The 20644-nt window shown below is 42.1% G+C and overlaps 1 protein-coding gene across 1 annotated transcript; it reads right to left on the bottom strand.

The window, feature by feature from the left end:
• On the bottom strand, positions 1-17975 carry LOC133133361 (beta-galactosidase-1-like protein 2; the record flags this gene model as incomplete). The annotated part of the gene is made up of 18 exons (XM_061249459.1): positions 1-461; positions 2216-2332; positions 2637-2748; positions 5867-5954; positions 6903-6981; positions 7376-7447; positions 7837-7983; positions 9126-9232; positions 9738-9818; positions 12169-12306; positions 12652-12736; positions 13325-13389; positions 14191-14272; positions 14835-14927; positions 15455-15563; positions 16300-16395; positions 17187-17255; positions 17752-17975. Coding segments are annotated over 18 exons (1848 nt in total), but the record flags the coding sequence as incomplete, so codon positions are not given.
• Between the last annotated feature and the right edge of the window lie 2669 nt (positions 17976-20644).

The following is a 20644-nucleotide window of genomic DNA, read 5'->3' as shown; positions in this document are numbered from 1 at the left end:
TGGCAGTTTTTGGCATTTGACTGATATACACGAGGCTGTTAGTACCTGTGTTTATAAATGCCATTTATTGAGTCATTTTAGTAAGTTCCTTTTTTCAATCCTTCAGCTTATTACACAATAAAATGAACAAATAAATGCCCAACCTCCCAGCTGTGTGGATATGAGGCTTCTTTAGACCTTGTATCAGTCAGTCCGTCATGTGCCAACGCCAGACACATCTCAAAACTGGCTCCAGAAAGCTGAGGGGGCAGCCTATTATGTACAAATGAAAAGGATGGGCTCTCTTCCCAGAACCAAGCACACTTCCGCCCACACAGGCGAAGTCTGCAAAAAAATCATTAAATATGCTGACAAAAGTCTGTCTAAAATATTCTCCGCTAAACGTCGACGGTCATGCCCAGGTCAGGAGACTGCTCGAAATGGACTTTGCCGTCTGCTTCCTGTTCCTCAAAGACAATGACCTGAAATAAACGAAGACAGGAGGACGATTGAGACAGTGCGGCCACATGTGGCCGTCATTCTTACAGCATACAATCGCTTCTGAAGGAGGGAAAGCCAGTTTTCTTACTTAACTGCAGCATGACAGTGAGTGTACGACAGCATTATTAGTGCTGCCTGTTAAACACCCAGCAGCACGTGAGCTGTAAGCAGAGGAGGTCGAATTCACAAAATTGTACACTTCAAACGGTCGTCGCCCTCAAAAGATTTTCATTCGCTTTGCTCGATTGCCAATGAAGCCATTAATTAGCCGAAAACTCGATTCCCCTTGGTAGTTACTTATGTTTCTCAATATTATCTTTTGGTAGCAATATTTCTCTTTTTTTCACAAAATTGAACAGCAGGACATAATGATCACTCAATCTGCGCAAATCCTGCAGTTTAATTGCTCATGAAAATGCATCGATTCCATCTTGTTCACTCATCTCTGCCGCTCTCCCACCTCAGTGCTACACACACTTAAAGGTGCAATTTGCTTCTTTAAGGTAAAGCCTGTTCTGTCTGTGATGATTGCATTGCATTGTTTTTTACAAACTCTCTCCTTATTTACATACATTAACATGAAGTGAAGAGAGGGAAAGCTACTTTGAGACTGCATAAAAAACTGTGGATAGGTTAATGCTGGTGGGCATTCATTATTCAGTTAATTGGCACATTCGCTAATCAAGAAAAAGAGAGGATAACAGTATGAGAACAGTGATCAGTTTAACGGTTCCTCGGTTTAATTATCACCTATTTCAAACTCACGACGCACTATTGGTGTCAAATCTTCGGGCCTCTCATAACTGCTGTTTTATTTTCTTCCCAAGACAAGCTTATTCTGTATATTGGACAGCCTGCAATTCCTTAGTGTTGTTGTGTCTACTGTCAGTAGGAATGATCGTGATGTTTTCTGGCTCTAATGGTGGTTCTCTAACCATGTTAAATGCTCCTTTTGTCAGCCACTTTTGCTGCTAAAGTATCAGCTAAATTGTGAATTGTAAAATGTTTTACTTTGGACGGTTAAATACAGACACTCCTTCTTTTTTTTTTTGTTAATTCAGCAGCAGCAATCAACAAAACTGACTCAACATATTTGTGAAGGCAAAACAAGAAACACTTTATTTTAATTGAACACCTAATTTGTATTGAGTCCAGGCTGAAGTGCATGCTGCAGTTAGTCCAGGTTGCAGTGAAAGAATATGTTTGTCAGGCTGCTGGGTGGAGCATCCAGTTAAAGCACCACTCTAGTATGTGGATGAGCCCTGCACTTCAGTGACCTATTTCAACTGTGCCAGTGCTGACTTTAGCTTGGTGATGTTAATGTGCCTGCACATTGTCTGCCCGGATGACTGTCTGCCTGGGGCGGCCCGTAGCGTAGTGGTTAAGGTAAATGACTGGGACACGCAAGGTCGATGGTTCTAATCCCGGTGTAGCCACAATAAGATCCGCACAGCCGTTGGGCCCTTGAGCAAGGCCCTTAACCCTGCATTGCTCCAGGGGAGGATTGTCTCCTGCTTAGTCTAATCAACTGTACGTCGCTCTGGATAAGAGCGTCTGCCAAATGCCAACAATGTAACAATGTAATGACTGTGTCATTGCTCTCCAGTGGCCAAAATCATGCCACTGCAGCCTGCTTGCTAAAGCAAGTGTCTTCCTCTGACTCATGTCTGTGTGAGATCAGCCTGTGGACTATGCAGTGGAAACATGTCAGTGATGGATAGCTGGGTCCAGGTACCTGGTTTATTCCACTGTTGATCCAAGGCCCCGGGACGTAGAGAGCTTGCTGGGGTCCGATCGACCAGTACCGTCCGAGATTCTCCCCGTTTATAAACACCACTCCTTTACTCCAGCCCTGCAAACGAAGAGGAGCACAGTGACATTGCCACAGTGACTCTTTAGTGAAAAAGCTCTTACCGCACTATTACACCGAAAAATGGGGCACAGTACCACAATGTAAACATCCTAAAAAAATGTCAATCTGTTTGTAAATGTGCAGGTTTGTGCATGTAAAATTGTGAATATAACAAAAACAACACTTGAAATGGCGTCTCCATTTTTTTTGGATGAAGAAAAGCGAGTGCTACCATTTTCACTTCGCCGGAGGAGTGATGTGTATGAATATTTTTGGCGGTTAGCACCGCGACAGACACTCTCACCGGCAGCTTGGCGAAGGTGTCGCTGGGATAGCCGTCCACAAACATTCGTCCCTGGAAGAACGCTGGGAAGGTGGGTGTGGTCGGGGGATACTTCCACAGAGCTGAACTCAGACTGAAACGCAAAGAGACTGTCCTAGTTTAACAGAGTATTCCCCTTAAACAACCATTTCCACATCATTGAGCACTTTACACTTTACACCTACTTATTCCTGTGATTATCTAATCAGCCAATCGCGTGGCAGCAGTGCAATAGATACGGGTCAGGAGCTTCAGTTAAAAAAATGATTGACGGACTGGTTTGAGTATTTCTTTAGCTGCTGATCTCCTGGGATATTCACGCACAACAGCCTCTAGAGTTAACTCAGAATGGTGCGAAAAACAAAAAACATCCAGTGAGCAGCAGGTCTGTGGTGCAGAAACACATTGTTAATGAGAGAGGTCACAGGAGAAGGGCCAGACTTAATAAGTCAAAAAAATAGGTCAAATAAATACCTAATATAGCACTCACTCAGTGTTGGTATATACACTGCACTACAGTGCAATGAGAGACAAGTAGTAGTGTATAACCCATGAGAAGAACTTACTGATACAATCATAGAAAAGGACAGGTTCTGGATAAATCTTCTGGCTAGGGTATAAGGAGGAGTTGTTGGACTGGTGATAACTGTACTGAACTTACGGTTATTGATAGCAGATGTAGAATCTGATTGGTGTTAGGGTTATTGGGATAGTTTCACTGGAGTAAAGGTTATTGAGATAATTTGACTGGTGTTAGAGCTATTGAGATAACTGCCATGGGGTTGGTGGTACTGGGATAATTTGACTGGGGTTAGTATAATTGACATAATTTGACTGGAGTCAGGCATACTGCGATCAATTGAAGCAACTCTGTAGATTTTTGAACCAAGCTAGCTAATCCAGAGCCAAAGACAGTGGACAGCATGATTTGAGCATCCTGTTCATATACTAAATAAAAATAAGCACACAGCCAGAGTGCTGTAGCATATGGTGTCACACTATGTTCTGACATCTGTCCGGATCAAAATGGCTGCCCGCAGTCCAGCACTGAGGGTTGCTGAGAACTCTACGTTCTGTGCACACCTCCGGCTGTTACCAGTGGGCACGGATGGCTTTGTGTTCTGCCTTCTCCTCTGTATGCGGGGGCGTCCCATTGGGGGGGGGGATTGACTACCAAGGTTGGGGGTGTTGTTTTGCTCAAAAGGCCTGCACTGAAAAGTTTGCTTTGCTCTACAATTTTAAGGGGACCAACAGTGACTGCATTTGCACTGGACCCAGATTTTCCTGCGACACCCCCGTCTCTGTGTATAGTATTCCCTCACAGAAGTGATGTAGGCTAGCTGTCTGCCGTCTCCCCCTGCAGTGTGTGGAGGCCAGCCCCAGTAATTCCAGCAGGCTGGTCTGTCTCAGGTCAGCAGAGCAAAGATGGACAGATGCAGAGCTTTACAGCTCCAGAGCCTCCAGCTCTGGTTAAAAATCCCTGCTGTGCTTCGTAACTTCAGTTCTGTTTTTTCGCAATGTGGCAATGACACAGTAGCTGTTAGTGGAGAATTTTAGAGCACTTATAAAATTAAAAGCCATGCAGTTATTACAATAATATATTTATTTTATGCGGTAAACTATCAACAGATGTGTCTGTAAAACATTTATTTCTCAGCTGAGGTTCTGTGCCCTACAGTGGGTGGCACTCTCAGTGCTAGAGTACTAAGTCAGGATGCGTAGTTATTGTCACACTGTATAATATCATACAATAAGAGTGTGGGACGAGAATGAAGAACACAAACACTCACACACACCCACACCCACACTCTCTCCCACAGACACAAACACACACACACCCACACTCTCTCTCACTCTCTCTCACAGACACACAAACACACACACACCCACACTCTCTCACAAACACACACACACACACACACTCTCTCACAGACACACACACACCCATACTCTCTCTCACAGACACACAAATACACACACACACACTCTCTCTCACAGACACACAAACACACACACACACACCCACACTCTCTCTCACTCTCTCTCACAGACACACAAACACAGTATTATTGGCAGACGCTTTTATCCAGAGCAACATACAGTTGATTAGACTAAGCAGGAGACAATCCTCCCCTAGAGCAATGCAGGGTTAAGGCCCTTGCTCAAGGGCCCAACAGCTGTGCAGATCCTATTGTGGCTACACCAGGATTAGAACCACCGACCTTGTGTGTCCCAGTCATTTACCTTAACCACTACGCTACAGGCCACCCCTACACACACCCACACTCTCTCTCACAGACACACAAACACACACACACATCCACACTCTCTCTGACAGACACACAAACACACACACACACACTCTCTCTCACAGACACACAAACACACACACACACACACACACACCCACACTCTCTCTCACAGACACACAAACACACACACACACACACCCACAATCTCTCTCACAGACACACAAACACTCACACACACACACTCTCTCTCACAGACACACAAACACACACACACACACACACACACACACACATCCACACTCTCTCTGACAGACACACAAACACACACACACACACTCTCTCACAGACACACAAACACACACACACACCCACACTCTCTCTCACAGACACACAAACACACACACACACACACACACACTCTCTCTCAGACACACAAACACACACACACACACATCCACACTCTCTCTGACAGACACACACACACACACACACGCACACCCACACACTCTCTCACTCTCTCTCACAGACACACAAACACACACACACACCCACACTCTCTTTCACAGACACACAAACATACACAAGCGCACACCTACAATACATGCACTCAGGCAGTGCATATATAAACATAATTTGTTAATATTATATTCTCATAAAGGCGTTATTTAGCAGAGTGTGTACCCAATATACGCTTGGAACCATAATCAAGAACACAAACACTCACACTCTCACACAAACGTACACTCTCTCTCACAGACACACACACACACGCACACACACTCACACACACAAGCATGCACCTACACATACACAGTGCATATATAAACATAATTTGTTTTTTTACAGAACATTATATTCTCGTTAAAGCTTTATTTAGCAGAGTGTGTACCCACACGGTGCAATAACTTGACATTTACATCAGAGGGAACAATAACTGCAAACAGAAGGAAACACACAAACCGTTCAATGAAGCTGGGTTTCATTTCCAGGCTGTAAATTGTAAAGTCTCTCAGTGGGATATTGTTCAACACAACATCACCCAGCAGACCTGAAATGAGTTTTAAAATGACATTTAAAAAACGTGCATTATGGAAATGAACACAGTACATACAACCAGGGTTGAAGTCAATTCCACTTGAGTTCGGTTCATTTGTGAACTCTATGGAAATTCAATGAACTTTATGGAAATTCAATGTTCTACGGGGATTTCTTCTTCAGTGAATTAGTAGAATTTCAATTAATTTCCTCAATTCACTGAACAGAAATGGAACAGACTCCCGCCCTGCGTATAATGAATATGTGTGTCTGATATGCGTCAGTGCATACGTGTATAGCAGTGAACTTGGCCAGGCAGAACCACACTAAATCCAGAAGTGTATTTGATGTGAGCTAAGCCCTCATATTTTCAGCACTTAGCGGCAGATACTGTATCTTCTGTCATCATCACTGTAAATAAATATGAGGCACATGACTGAACTCTCCAGCAGTCTCCACGCAGCAAATGCTCTTATACAAGCATGGTTAAATGCGGTATCTAAAGCAGAAACACTGACTGCCTACTTACTGTCTACTATTTTTTTTTACAATGCATAACTGCTGCTCATTGGATGCTTTTTGTTTTTCATTCTCTGCAAACTCTAGAGACTGTTGTGCGTGAAAGTCCCAGGAGATCAGCCGTTTCTGAGATACTCAAACCACCCTGTCTGGCACCAACAATCATTCCACGGTCAAAGTCACTTATATCACATTTATTCCCCATTCTGACATTTGGTCTGAAAAACAGCTGAACCTTTTGACCGTATCTGCATGTTTATAGGCATTTAGTTGATGCCACATGATTGGCTGATTAAATATTTGCATTAATAAGTTGTTGTGCAGGTCTACCTAATACCTAGTGGTCACTGAGTGTATACGAACCATAATGTCTTCTCATTTTTGCACATTACGGCTCATAGTCTTTTAGGTCTGAGAGAGAGAGATGCCATTTTCACTTTACCTTTACGCTGATTGTCTAAAGATTTCCCATAGTGCACTCGACCGCAGTTCTCCACAAGAAAACTCAGTGTCCGCTCGCCCTGCAGTCAAAAGCAAATAAATCAATTTATTCCTTACAGACACCAAATATGCTGCAATATACTAAAATATGTGGAAATAAATAATAATATATTTCACAGCTGCCTATGATGATGTAAGTATAATGTTTCATAAATGAAAGTGGCAGTAATTTCCCTACTGGTTTGGCTTTTCATGCAGCATGAAAAGTCAGCCATCTTGATTCCTCTTTCCAACCTTGTTCGGGCTCAACAGTTTACACAAGGCTCCATACATTCTGTTGGCTTGATCAGGGCACACTGCTATCGCCTATGAGCTCTCGAGTGTACTGTAACAAGATTTTGAATGTTTGCAAGCTCAACACATCAGCTGTACTGTCTTATTGTATATCCAGACATAAGAAACACTCTACAGTACCTTCCCATCAGGCACTGCAAGTTCCAGATTCTTGTATTTCAAAATTCCAATGAAACGTTTGTCAACAAACACCTACAGTAAATAATAAGGCAAGCTCAGTCAGTTTAAGGGGCATTTAAGAAATATGTGTGTTTGTGTGTGTGTGTGTGTGTGTGTGTGTGTATGAGAGCGTGTGTGTGTGTCTGTATGTGTGCTCGCAGACTGCACACTATGGTTATTTTAACTCTTTTTGTAAGACCTCAAATAAAACTGAATTCAAATGCTGATTTAAACATCACAGAAAGCAACAGAGTTCTAGAACATGAAAAATAACAAAAATAACATTCCTACCCTTCAAGGGGCATACTAATATGTATGGATAATGAATAAAATATGAATCCATTGCATGCATTTGTGTGTTTTTTTCTGAAACGCTGTAGTATCCTGTGTGTGTTTTCGGTGGTCCGTTGAGAGTGACTCACCAGGGCTCTGTCGCGCACGTTGTTTCTCGAGCGTAAATGGCCTCCGCTGCTGACGGGGGTCTCGTACAGAACGTATCCTGCAGACTGCCCATTGCCGTTGTTCACTGGAAGGTTCTCCATATTGACTGGGACCACCGATTTGAAAGGCTTCATCAGGGAGCACCAGAAATGTCTATTAACCTTTGACCTTTCCCATGCGACCTTTCACCCCTTCCACTGGTCAGGCCCCTGACATAGCTGTAGTCACCTGTGCTTACTCAGCTGTGAGACCAAAGTTTGGTGGTAAATCTGCCCTACACTATATTTTACTCATCTGAACTCATACATACATACATTATCCTAACCCGCTTATCCTGAACAGGGTCACAGGGGGGCTGGAGCCTATCCCAGCATACATTGGGCAAAAGGCAGGAATACACCCTGGACAGGTTGCCAGTCCATCGCAGGGCACACACACCATTCACTCACACCTATGGGCAATTTAGACTCCCCAATCAGCCTAACCTGCATGTCTTTGGACTGTGGGAGGAAACCAGAGTACCCGGAGGAAACCCACACAAACACGGGGAGAACATGCAAACTCCACACAGAGAGGCCCCAGCCGACGGGGATTCGAACCCAGGACCTCCTTGCTGCGAGGCAGCAGTGCTACCCACTGCACCATACATGCCACCTTAATCTGAACTCTGGTTAGTAAAATATATTACTAATTATATTACTAATTAACACATTCTACTGTGTAGGAATGAAATAAAAGCAGACAAAATGAGGATTCCTAATTCCTGTCCGCAGCAGCTAACAAAAGAAATGTCCTTTTCCATTTTGGACTGTGTGGGTTTGCTTCTTCTATCTCTGAACTCGATGTTTGACATGTGGACGCTCAGAGACCACAGTAGCCTAAAGCAAACTTTCTGGAACAGCGTAACTTTCACTTCAATAAAATTCTGCGGATAACTTCCGAAAACTGTTTTGTCAGCTTATGACTTTCTCATCTGAAGCAGCCTGTAGACTGTCACGTCTGTCTTGAGTGATTTTTATTTGCTAGCGGAGAGCGTAGGGCACACACTTTCACTGCAGAGAAAGACAGGAATGTGTGTGTGGAAAATTGTGTGTGTGTGTGTGTGTCTGCGTTAATTAGTTAGTTAGTTTGTTTGTTCCTTTGTTGGCTGGTTCTCTGGTCCTTTGTTATACCAGGAATCAGTTGGCTCGGTGACTATGACACTCAGATATTTATGTAAATTTTTGAAATTAGATCCGATGCCGGCAGACTGGAATTGGCTTTCCCTCACCCCGTCAGCGAACTTCAGGGCGTCCCACAGAGAGAGATGCTGGTACATGATCGCTGGCTCGTAATCTTCCTTCCAGCGAAGAGGGGGCATTTCTGGAAGCTTCTCCGCTGAGACAAACACGGGTACAGAACATGATGCACCAGAATCCCTACTGCATGAGTCTCTGAATATTAGCCCCTGTGAAATTATCCCTCAACTTGATTCTTTGAGTGGGGCTTTCCATCAAACTCACATTCAGCTTGGGTATTGGATGTGTACAGTACATTTGAGCAAACACAGACTGCAGTACATTTTTAATTCTTAGAAGAATATGTTTTAATGTTACAGGTAATTAAATCCCAAGCACACAAAAGCATCCAAGAATTGAAAAAGTATTCATCTAAATAATTTCCTTTCGCTTTCTAATTTACACAGCAAATAAAAAATGATTTCTTCAGTGTCATTTAAAACACATAAAATTAAAAAAGGTATTACAGGCACAGATGTTACATTACCAGCAGTAATCTTACCACCTCTAAACCCCAATATACAAGCCCACAGTGCTTTAGCGCCCCCTGTAGGCACATAACACGAATGCGATAAAAGCAGGTTGCAGCGGATAGTTAAACTTACTGCGATAGCGGCCGAATAAGTCCCTCAGGAGATGATATTTTGGGGTGTAATCCCCAGCTTCGGTTAACGGGGCATCGTAATCTAGAAGAAAAGCAAGTCTCGGTCACGAATCGATAATAGTCCCAGCTGCGCCAAGACTGTGCAAATCACCTGGCACTACAATGGCCCGCTAGCAGCTGGATAATTCACCAACTAGCCTTTTTACAGCCAATCGTCATCTCCACTGCCTCGCCTCAGCCGTCCAATAGCGGGGCAGCACAGTGCCAGTTCGCTAAATGCTGGGGTGCTAACAGCTGTCCCTGGAGTGGGGACTGTATGCTCACTGACTGGGGAGCATATTTAATCCTCCCAGCTTTATGGGAGACAGGGCAATCATGAGCATTTCACTGCCCTCCGGCCTACGCTTACAGAAATGCAATATACTGAAAATATGTCTACATAAAGTTATCGCAACACTTCACAAAATATGGTAAAAAAAACTGACAACTGCTTTCATACATTGCAATAGATTACAGAGCACATATTCAAGTCCATAGGGGACTCCCGCTCAGAGATGAAGAGATATCTTTATTTTTGTGCCAGAAGGCTGCAGGCTACGGGGTAGAGAAGGCAGACATACATGACTGGTCCTCCAGTATCCCATAGTTTTCGCGTTTGGGCAGAATGACAGCTCACCGTCAAGTCTGGCTTTTAACTGAGGTGGCTTCAATACCTGCATGACCTCCTCCTGCAAATAGCCCCTCACAACTATAACAGAAAATCCCTCATTCATACAGAGAGGTGCTCAGTTGTGCAACACTGTAATCCTGTGGAAGACAGATGGCGCCATCTATTGGTCTCTCCATAAATACAGCACCGCAATGCATTGCTGAATACCCACTACCATGCGTCCATGACATAAAAACTAATTTCACCTTTGCTTAGCTAGTTTTAGCTGATGGTTATATCCTATCACAGTTTTTCTCAATTGCTTTGGCCCAATTGTTGAATGACAGCTAATGTTCTCAAAACAATATGTGAAAACCTCCACACCATAACATCACTTATTCACAGCCAAACACTATTTCTCATTGCTTTCTACAAATTGCAAATGTGAAGCACATTTTTGCAAATGATTAAGTACAATTGTCTACAATTGGCCCAGTTATCAAACATATAAGTCTTGCTGATTGGAATAGATTATGTTGTTTTCTGTTTAACTTTGTGTATGTCATCATATGCAGAATGGTCCATCTAACCCCATCATAATATATCCTTCAATTCTGGTGACATGGTATTATGTAATGTCAGCTAAATTGCTCTTCTGGTGAATCTTGGATTTTACTTACAAAGGGAAGTTTCACACACCTGAGATCAAAATTACTGTTGGGCACAGGGGCAACACAATTACAGTACTACACTTTCTGAATTACAGTACTACACTTTCTGAACTACAGTACTACATTTTCTGATCATGGAGTAACCTGCTCAGGCAAACATTCTTCCAGGTTTGTCATAATGACAATATGTCTAACCATTCATGACTGTCTTGATTTCAAACAACGATAAAATAGACTTTTCATTTGATAACACTGACACAACTCTTTGAAACAATTATTTACTTTTGAAACATGAGTTAAATTTTTTTGGAGGTGAACCATAATGTTGTACTGTATGAATGTTTTGGCAAATGCACATACAGCTATGAGAACAGAAAAATGTTGTAGGAAATAGGCCAAAGTGATTGAGAAAAGCTATAATTGTTTTTAAAAACAGCTCCCATGAAAAAAATGAATGCATTTTTCTCTAACAGTAACATCATGAATACTAAATACATAAAGGTGGTTTAGGGTGCAAATTTCCAATCTAAAATCCACACTATTATCTCTCCACACTTCTATATAACAGACATAAAGCAGGAAATACCCATCAAAGGCAGACCTGAGTCAAATATTTTATCTGAAACACATTAATCCTTTAGATATTTGTAAATTTTAAATCAAAACTTGATGAAAGAAAGATTTCTGGTATTCTGAACAAAATGACCCTTTATTGTAATGGGGCGACATGGCTCAGGCAGTAAGAGCAGTCGTCTGGCAGTCGGAGGGTTGCCGGTTCGATCCTCCCGCCCGGGCTGTGTGGAAGTGTCCTTGAGCAAGACACCTAACCCCCAAATGCTCCTGACGAGCTGGTCGGCGCCTTGCGTGGCAGCCAATCGCCGTTGGTGTGTGAGTGTGTGTATGAATGGGTGAATGAGAAGCATCAATTGTACAGCACTTTGGATAAAGGCACTATATAAATGCCAACCATTTCCCATTTAATGGATAATAACACGTTTCACATCGACTGAGGTGTTTTCCTCATTTCTAGCATCTAAAGAATTAGCATCAAAGTATTTGACCCGGTTCCGCTGAAGATAAACTCCTATATCAGACTGAGTTGTGTAGCCCACCGTAGCTGGTGATCAAAGGCTTGTATGAGGGCTTGGCGAGCGCTCCAGTCGTCAGGCCGAAGTTTGTCCCTCCGTGGAACATGTAGAGGTTAACGGACATGCCCTGCTTCAAGATCTTCCTCACCACGGCAACCATGTCTGTCAGAGAGCAGGGAGGGTGTTATCGATATCTGAAGCTGCAATATGAATTGTGTATCGAAGTAATGATATTCGTATCCCTTTTTCAGATTTGTGTTCCCTTCTGAGGAATTATTCCTGATTATAGCTACTCTAAGCAAACACAATGTGGTCCTCATAAAAATAGATAATTCAATGAATAGTACTTCTGGATATAAGATAGAGAGTACATTGTCAATAGTAAGCAAAGAAAAGCACATGGGAAATCTCAATACATTTACAGCAATTCTCCAAAAAACATTATAAATACCCAGAATCATTATAAAATACATTAATTCAGGGGTTGAGTCAAACAAAATTCCTCACCCTCTGCTGCAAAGACGTGGTGTAGGTCGCCCCAGGTGTCGAACCACCCAGCCCAGTACTCCATCACCAGCTTGGGGCTCTGTGGCTGGACAACCAGGTAGCACGTTAGAATTAACACCACAAAAACTGTTTTCACACCAGCCTGAAGGGCCACAGCCAAGCAGCACTGACCAAGGTCATTTCTAGTTTTATTGAGACTAAACCACACATTACTGCAGAGATACACACGGACCTGCTACACCCAAAAAACACGATTTCTTAAAATGTGAATAGTACTTGTACCAAGTACTTAATCAATTGAAGTCACATATACTCAGGAATATTGTAAAGTAAATCCAATGATTCATTTTTTGAGTGCGGTTTTGAATAGCAGTACTCTTCAGCTAAATCCCATTCACACAGACTGAAGAAAATCTGCACAGGCAGCTTCAACCACTTCAGTCAACTCAGGAAATTAATTTAAATTCAATCTTATAAGGGTACAATGTTCTATGGATGTAATTATTTGATCTGACTGAACTGAAATTGAATTAAGTCCAACATTGACTGCAGAATTTGCACATACTTTCATACATTTGGCAATGCAATTCGAAAGCATTTATCTCCACAGAGGAAACGCCGTGAACAGTACATGGACCAGACCGTGAGTGTTCACTGAGAGGTCGAGTCTTACCTGCATGGCGTCCAGGTATTTCAATCCCTCAGGCTTCAGCTTCTGCATGTTGACCGTTCTGAGGGCTTCAGTGGAGAGAGAAGTCCAAAGCATCACACGAGAATGACACACTACATGTACGAAACTAAAATTGTGAGGTGAGGCCATACAAAACCTGAAATAAACACAGTAATGTCTGAAGCCTCATATTGATTTCAATTACTCAGATTGGCAGAAAATTTTTTTAGATACTGCAGTAGATTTGGGGGGGGGGGTGTCATGGAGGTAGGGGGTACACTGATTCCAAGGGACGTAATTGACAACAGTTCAACAATCCTCAAAATATACAAAAGATTTTATGGGGTGGTGGGGCTCCGTGTCAGATCTTTTCATGGGGCCCAAAATCCCTGGCCACTGTGTACAATTATAATACAATCATATGAAAGAAGATAATAGTTCTGAATACAGGTGAATGTATTGCTTCTTTTTAAATATTTAATTATCTGAAGGGGAAAGAATGTCAAAGAAAGCATTTTAGCCAGGTCGGGTATAGACAGCTAGTAAAGTTGATGTGAACTTCGTGAACTGTGTGTTTTCGATAAGTAACATCCATAAAGTCACTCACTTGTAGTAATCAACGTTTCCTTTGGCCTTTTCCTGTTTGCCAACTGGGCAGTCTCTTTTAAGGAAATGACTGCTGTGTGCATATGCCACACAGACATGTGCACACGTGCATTAACACGGCCTAATTATTTAAAAGGAGCCTGTAATTGGGTAGGAACTAAATGTCGAACATGTCATCCATTCGCCAGTTTAAATGCATCCACATAAAGCCTTCAGGCCCGTGTATGAACACCAGAGAGCTAAGAGGCGACCCCACACAGTACCTCCATCTACGCCTCCGTAATTCAGCCCGTTGTAGTTATCTGATGTCATAAGCAGCTCACCAATCCCCCGGGATTGGAGAGCCTATGAGGGGAGAGGAGAGGAGACAATGGCCGTGTGACATATGAAAAGGGCATCTAATCCTGCCCTCACGGGGCTGCTGTCCAGATTCCACTGCACCACAGCACTCAGACACTATCCACATAACTACACAGTGAGACGTCTGCTCTGATAGAGTGCATCAGGTCCATGTTACACTCATATAGACTCAGTTGGACTGGATTGAACAGCAGATTTAGCAGTTTGCTGAAAGTTGTTAGACTGAGAGAGCCACCTGTTCCTGTTTTAAAGAAGGATGGCTACTGAGAGATAGGTTGAAGAGCTATTTAATTGTTTCTCTGTTGGGAGTTTCTCTGTTTCTCATAGCCACACGCAAGATATCAGGGAACATTATACTGAGGAGTATACATAAATAATATGAATATGTTAATGCACAGATCGAACATTATGACAAGTTTATCATGTCTATGAAAGGAAGAAAGAAAGAATTGTCGGTCTGTGCTGGCAGACCATTTGCAGGTCCTAGATTAATCCAGATGAGCTCTGACACTTCATGAAATTAATGTTCTGAAAATCCAGACTCTACCTCTTTGATGAAAGGCATGTAATCCCTGTCCTTGGCGAAGGAGCCATATTCGTTCTCCACCTGAACTGCGATAACGGGGCCTCCCTTTTTAAACTGAAAGAAAATTTACAGAAATAATTATGTACAGCGATGGTTCTTCTCAGTGAGATTTACCCACAATGCTTTTGAAAACTATTAGTTGAGCAGTAATTAGGCTTTATTTAGAAGTGGTGGCAGTGTTGTATAATGGTTAGGAAACTTCCAACTCAAGAGGTCTGAGAATATCCAGTTGTATACAGTATATTATATGGATTGTATGTAATAAGGACTGCAAGATGCTCTGGATAAGAGTGTTGTCTTAATGCCTGAATGTAGTTGCCACAGTCACAGTCTGAAACACAGGCTGGGCTGGATGCTATTTCCCACAGAAAGAAATCCATCATGAGGCACAAAGCATCCAAAATGCCAAAGGCCTACCAGCTCTGCTCTTCTAGATTTAGGTTAGAATAAAAACCCCAAAGTGGTTCAATGATGTACTCCAGACAGAATAGCCCGCTGGATGATAGTGGATGAGAGACCAAGCAATTCTGAATCGATGTCATCTCAGCATTACAACTAAAGATTGCACAGGCAGCAATTACCTGAAACGGAACGACTTTGGGGATGAGTTTGTCAAAGAAGTTGCTCACGGCCTCCGTGAAGCCCGGGTACGTGGTCCGCAGCTTCATGTTGTCATCACGCAGAAGCCAGCTAGAAAATACACAGCAAAGCGAAAAGGGATCGAGCATGATGTCTACACAATTCACTCTTCATGAAGAGGCAGCTGGTATACGTCAGAACAGAAACTATTTTGTTTAAATAAGAAGAACTTCCATTCTATATCGTGTGGCTTATGTCGACATGAAATTACTAACATTCAGCTTTTGTGTCAAGTGAATATACTTCAGTCCTGCATTTTGCTTTTCTCTTTAATCATACAAATCATATAGAGACAAAACAAAATTTAGTTTCCACTCTGATGAGAGAAAACTAAAGAGAACTAAGAACAATGACGAGGCCAAATTCAACCCCACAGAAAGTTTCTCAAGCACCAGGTGTTTGGTGGTTTGTTTCCCAGGTTACAATGCTGGCCTACTACAATCCACATGCAAATGACCCTGCTGTTTGAATGCTTGTCTGGTAACTTTCTCAAAAAAGTGTTGTAGACTTATATTTCGACATCAAATCTAATTTCTATTGCTTTTTTGCTGAGTAAGTAAGCAAGACATAAAACTTTGACAATAAAGTGAGACAGTTTGTATCATTTAAAGATTTGCCAATGGGGTAAGACAATTTCAAGCAATCAGTAACTTCAAACAAGCAAATATGTTCTACTTGAGAGGACACAAAATAAGACGTCAAGACTCATTACAAGACTAAAACACTTGTAATGAGACACAGCAGAGTAGAAAGGGTAAATACAGCAGAGCGGAGAGAGCGGGCTGACCTGGGCAGTCCCCCCAGGTCCATCTCAGAACAGATGTAAGGCCCAGGACGCAGGATCACCCAGAGGCCCACTTCAGCTGCCAGGCTGAGGTAAGCCCTGGGACATGAACAGAGGAGAGCGAGATGACACAACCATCCGAGAAAGACATCTCACTAACCCGCCCAAAGACATACAGGTTAGGGACTACAGATGAACGTTAGCTCATTTACATTGATGTGGAAACTGAAAATTTGATTAATGTGCACTGTCCGTGGTAAAAAAAAACTAACCCACCCAAAGATTCAGCATGGCTGGAGCTGTGTAAATATGTGTTCATCTACTGAGATTTGTTTTTTAAAATTTATAAACAGAATAAAACAGTCTAAATCTAATGAAGGACCTTGATTATGTGATGTATACGTTAGTGAGGACAGTCATTAGGTTCATAACAGATGGTACGCAATCATTGCATTGGTGTGAGACATTAGGCTGCACCAGACGGAGCTTCAGCCATTTATTACAACAAAGTAATTAATGACATGGCAACGCTGTTGCTGTGGAAATTATGTGGTTGTCTAGTGAGGGGATTGGAGTCATACTCCCTTGACAGGTTACCACGCTTAATGACCCTGTTGGGAACCAAACAACAACCCCAAAACCCATTCCCACAGGAATTACAATCTGGCAACATTGTCAGGAGACAAGAAAGCCAAGTTATATCTGTATAGTTCAGATTTAAATAAAGAAACGGTTTGAATACCAATGGTGGATTTTCAGTTGCTTTTTAAAATTGTGTTACAGGTCCTGCAAGAAGACAACAGATAGGTAGACACTACAATAATCTGTAGACAAACAAAAACATTTAATTCGTAACCCTAATTCAGGGATGGAAAAGTGTCCATTCTTACTCTAAATCCAGCTCTCTTTGGAAGTTGAAAACACCCTTTTCAGGTTCATGTAGATTCCAAGGCACATAACTGGAAGACAAAAGGAAAAGATTGTTGTGTTCACCATTTAACTAAAAATCTGTGTCTAAAAAGAGACACAGTGCTTGCAATGGGGTCCCACTACCCCTACACTCTCAGAAGAAGATGTTCCAAAAGGCTCCTCTGTGTCTCCATAGAGGAACCATATCTAGTTTAAGGATTCTTTTTGATGGGCAAAATGGTTAAATCTGGGAACTTTCACACTTTTCACACCAATAATGGTTCCTTAAACACTTTTAGAAAAAATGGTTATTTGGCTTGATTCCATAGAGGAGCCCATTTTAGTTATTTACGGAACCCTCTGTCATAGGTTTGAAGTGTGAATACTTCCAGACAAAGAATAATTTTGCTCGACAAATAACCTGTTAACTTAATAGGGTTCTCCAATGGAAGCACAGTGTTTCCTATTGGAACCATATTTTAGAGCCCAAAACAAGCCAAAGAACCACTTCAGAAGCCCTTTCTTCTCAGGCTGCGCTGTACGTACGTGGTGAGAGTGTTCAGGCCGCAGGCCTTCATCTTCAGCAGCCGGTCCTTCCAGTACGCCTTGGGGACGCGGAAATAGTGGACGGACCCCCCCAGGATGCGGAACTCCTCTCCCGCCAGAGTGAAGAGAGAGGAGTTGGCGCTCAGCCCCTCTCTCCTGCTCACTCTCCTCACCTTTGGCTGCGAGGAGCTAAAAAAAACCCGAAAGGACGGGAGGGCCCGAGGCGACGGTCAGCTCACGCAAACACACTCTGACCGCACGCACCGCGCCCTGACATCACCTGGAAGGTCGTCTCCACCCTGAGCTGAGAGGCTGACATCAACTGTCTGAGTCCAGGGAGGGTATCAGATAAACTCAGCCTCCCCAAGAAATAATTCAAGCTGGCAATATAATACTACTAAGGATTACTATGAGAAATCCCACGTTTTACTTTTAGCCAGTTAATGCACTACAGGCAAATGACTGGATTATGTGCCTGCCCATAGCAATGCTTGGTATATGATTGTTCAGTTTAGTAGCCTACCGCTTCCTCGCCATCTCCAAAAAAGGAAAGTAAATAAACAAAAATGACTCAAGTAATTCCCCAACATCATGACTTTCTAATCTACGCATGTGGTAGCCATGGATAAATAAATCATTTGAAAATATAATTGAATATAATTGAATGAATAACACTAGCAAAGAATTAAAAGTTGTAATTGTTAAATTGTCAATCATTCTACACCAGAAATGTTTTTTTTAAGTCACACAAATGTAGTAGATATACATGCAAAAACGGATGACCTGAACTGATTGGAACAATCCGAACAAAGCGCTATTAGATCAGTAAATAATACCAGGCCTACACGTAACAAGGCAAGTAACAAGGTGCCGTAGATTATCATACACTTACCCGATATAGTTGTATATAATAAACCCGGCGATACTAAAGCAGAGAAGGGCATAACGTCTTCTGTGAGCATGTCTTATTCTAATCACAACCATCGATTACTTTATCCTAGAAATAAATCAACTTCAGTGTAAGGCACACATTTACCAAGAATAGGCTACAGGTTATTGACCACACTTAAGGTATAAGCAGTTTTTAGTATTACTGGATATCAGCTGCGATAAATCAGACACCAATAGATAGCCTACTACAGTGATAACTGTCGCACCGCCCAAAAAACAAGGGAGCAGGGAGCTGAGGAGACGCTCCCGATAGGTTGCCACTTTCGCCCAGGTAACATGATAGCTTACGTCACGTAGAAACAGATGCCCAAAAGGAGGAAAATAACCCCGCCCGTTAAAAATATCACAATTTGCTGACGAGGTCAATGGCTAGGTCAATGATAAATGTGCGTAAGTTACCTCACATAATGATGAACCTGACGTTGCGTAGCCTATGTGGAGGCTAGACTGTACATTAGGCATTCGAGAAACCCCCATGACTTACTTTTGTATTTTTATTTTATTTTTGGCGTTTAGGACACTTAAATTATCTGGCAATAAGAAACACCAAACACGACAGAGATCAAGCTATTGGACTGGAAATTACGAAGGCTAGGTTTACAAGGCATAATGTAAAATCAACATATTATGTACTACATAAAATATTGAGTCAGTCTGCTCGGTTCATTTATTATTATTATTATTATTATTATTATTATTATTATTATTATAATTATTATTATTATTAATACTAATAATAATAACATTATTATTAACATTATTATTCATCATAATCATAATAATGATCAAATATGATCAATGCAATCGGCATATTCAGAGGGAAATGGTTAACGTTGTAGGATAACGGTGATCGGACATCATGCGCTCTAGGCTACTATCTCCGCGATGCAGGGTAGGTGTTGAAAAAATCCAACCCATATTTTCTAACTCCACCCCTCAACCATGCACAGCTACCTGTGACGGTTGTAATTTAAGCGCATCTGCCTGTGTTAGTGCTTTGTATGCTACTATATATGTCCCTTGGGGGCTGCCAGTGTGCATGGGAGCATCATGCAGAATAGGCTACCGCCTACAGAGGCTACATATAGGCTAGAGCTTTTGTATGGTGTTATTTTCATCTTATTTACCCTGCTGAAGATTCCAGGTAAACCAGCTGGGATTCTAAGATGGTTGAAAATGGTTTCAGGAGCTGACCTGTGGTTGGTCAACGCTCGCCTCTAGATAGTCAAAGATGGTGAAGCAGGTTGAGTATAAGCTGGTGGCCAAACCGGTTGTTAATCAGCTTGACCAGTTTAGGCTGGTTCAAGATGGCATTTTCAGCAGGTTTATCTCCCTTTCATTCAAGAAATAGGACTTTCAAACACTTTCATTTCTCCTTGATAAAGCAATGAGCACAAATATCCCAGTTATCTGGATGACTTCAGGAGCTAATATTATGCGGGCATTAAACAGTTTTATACAGAGTAAAACAAAAGTGTATAATACAGTAGCCTACTACAATTGATTTAAATTAAGCCCTACCATTCCATAGTTAAGGTAGGCTAGCCTATGTGCTACTTTAATCACACATCTAAGCTTTACTTTAGTTGAATACACGACGGTAACATTTCAGCTATATTTTTAGGAAATTGAATAGCCTATGCATTGAAAGTAGCATATCCCCTTCAAATCTAATAATGTTCCATGATAATTATTAATATCCATTAAAACCATAAAGTTTGGTTGGCTGTGGGTGGGGCTATAATGGCTACCTGTCTCTGCCGTATCCGAGGACATTTCTTATACGTAGAACGTATTTGGCATACTATTGGCTGATGCCCATGCTTGTCACGGAGAGTGCAACGGCTACGCAATTCACAAAGCTTTTGCAGATATTTCTCGCGTAACTACGAGTGTTACTTCTCTTGTTACGAAAATAGCGGGACTTTCAGCGACAGCGACT

Source organism: Conger conger, chromosome 7 (assembly GCF_963514075.1).
Source record: "Conger conger chromosome 7, fConCon1.1, whole genome shotgun sequence".
NCBI lineage: Eukaryota > Metazoa > Chordata > Actinopteri > Anguilliformes > Congridae > Conger > Conger conger.
This window is presented reverse-complemented; position numbering and strand designations above follow the sequence as displayed.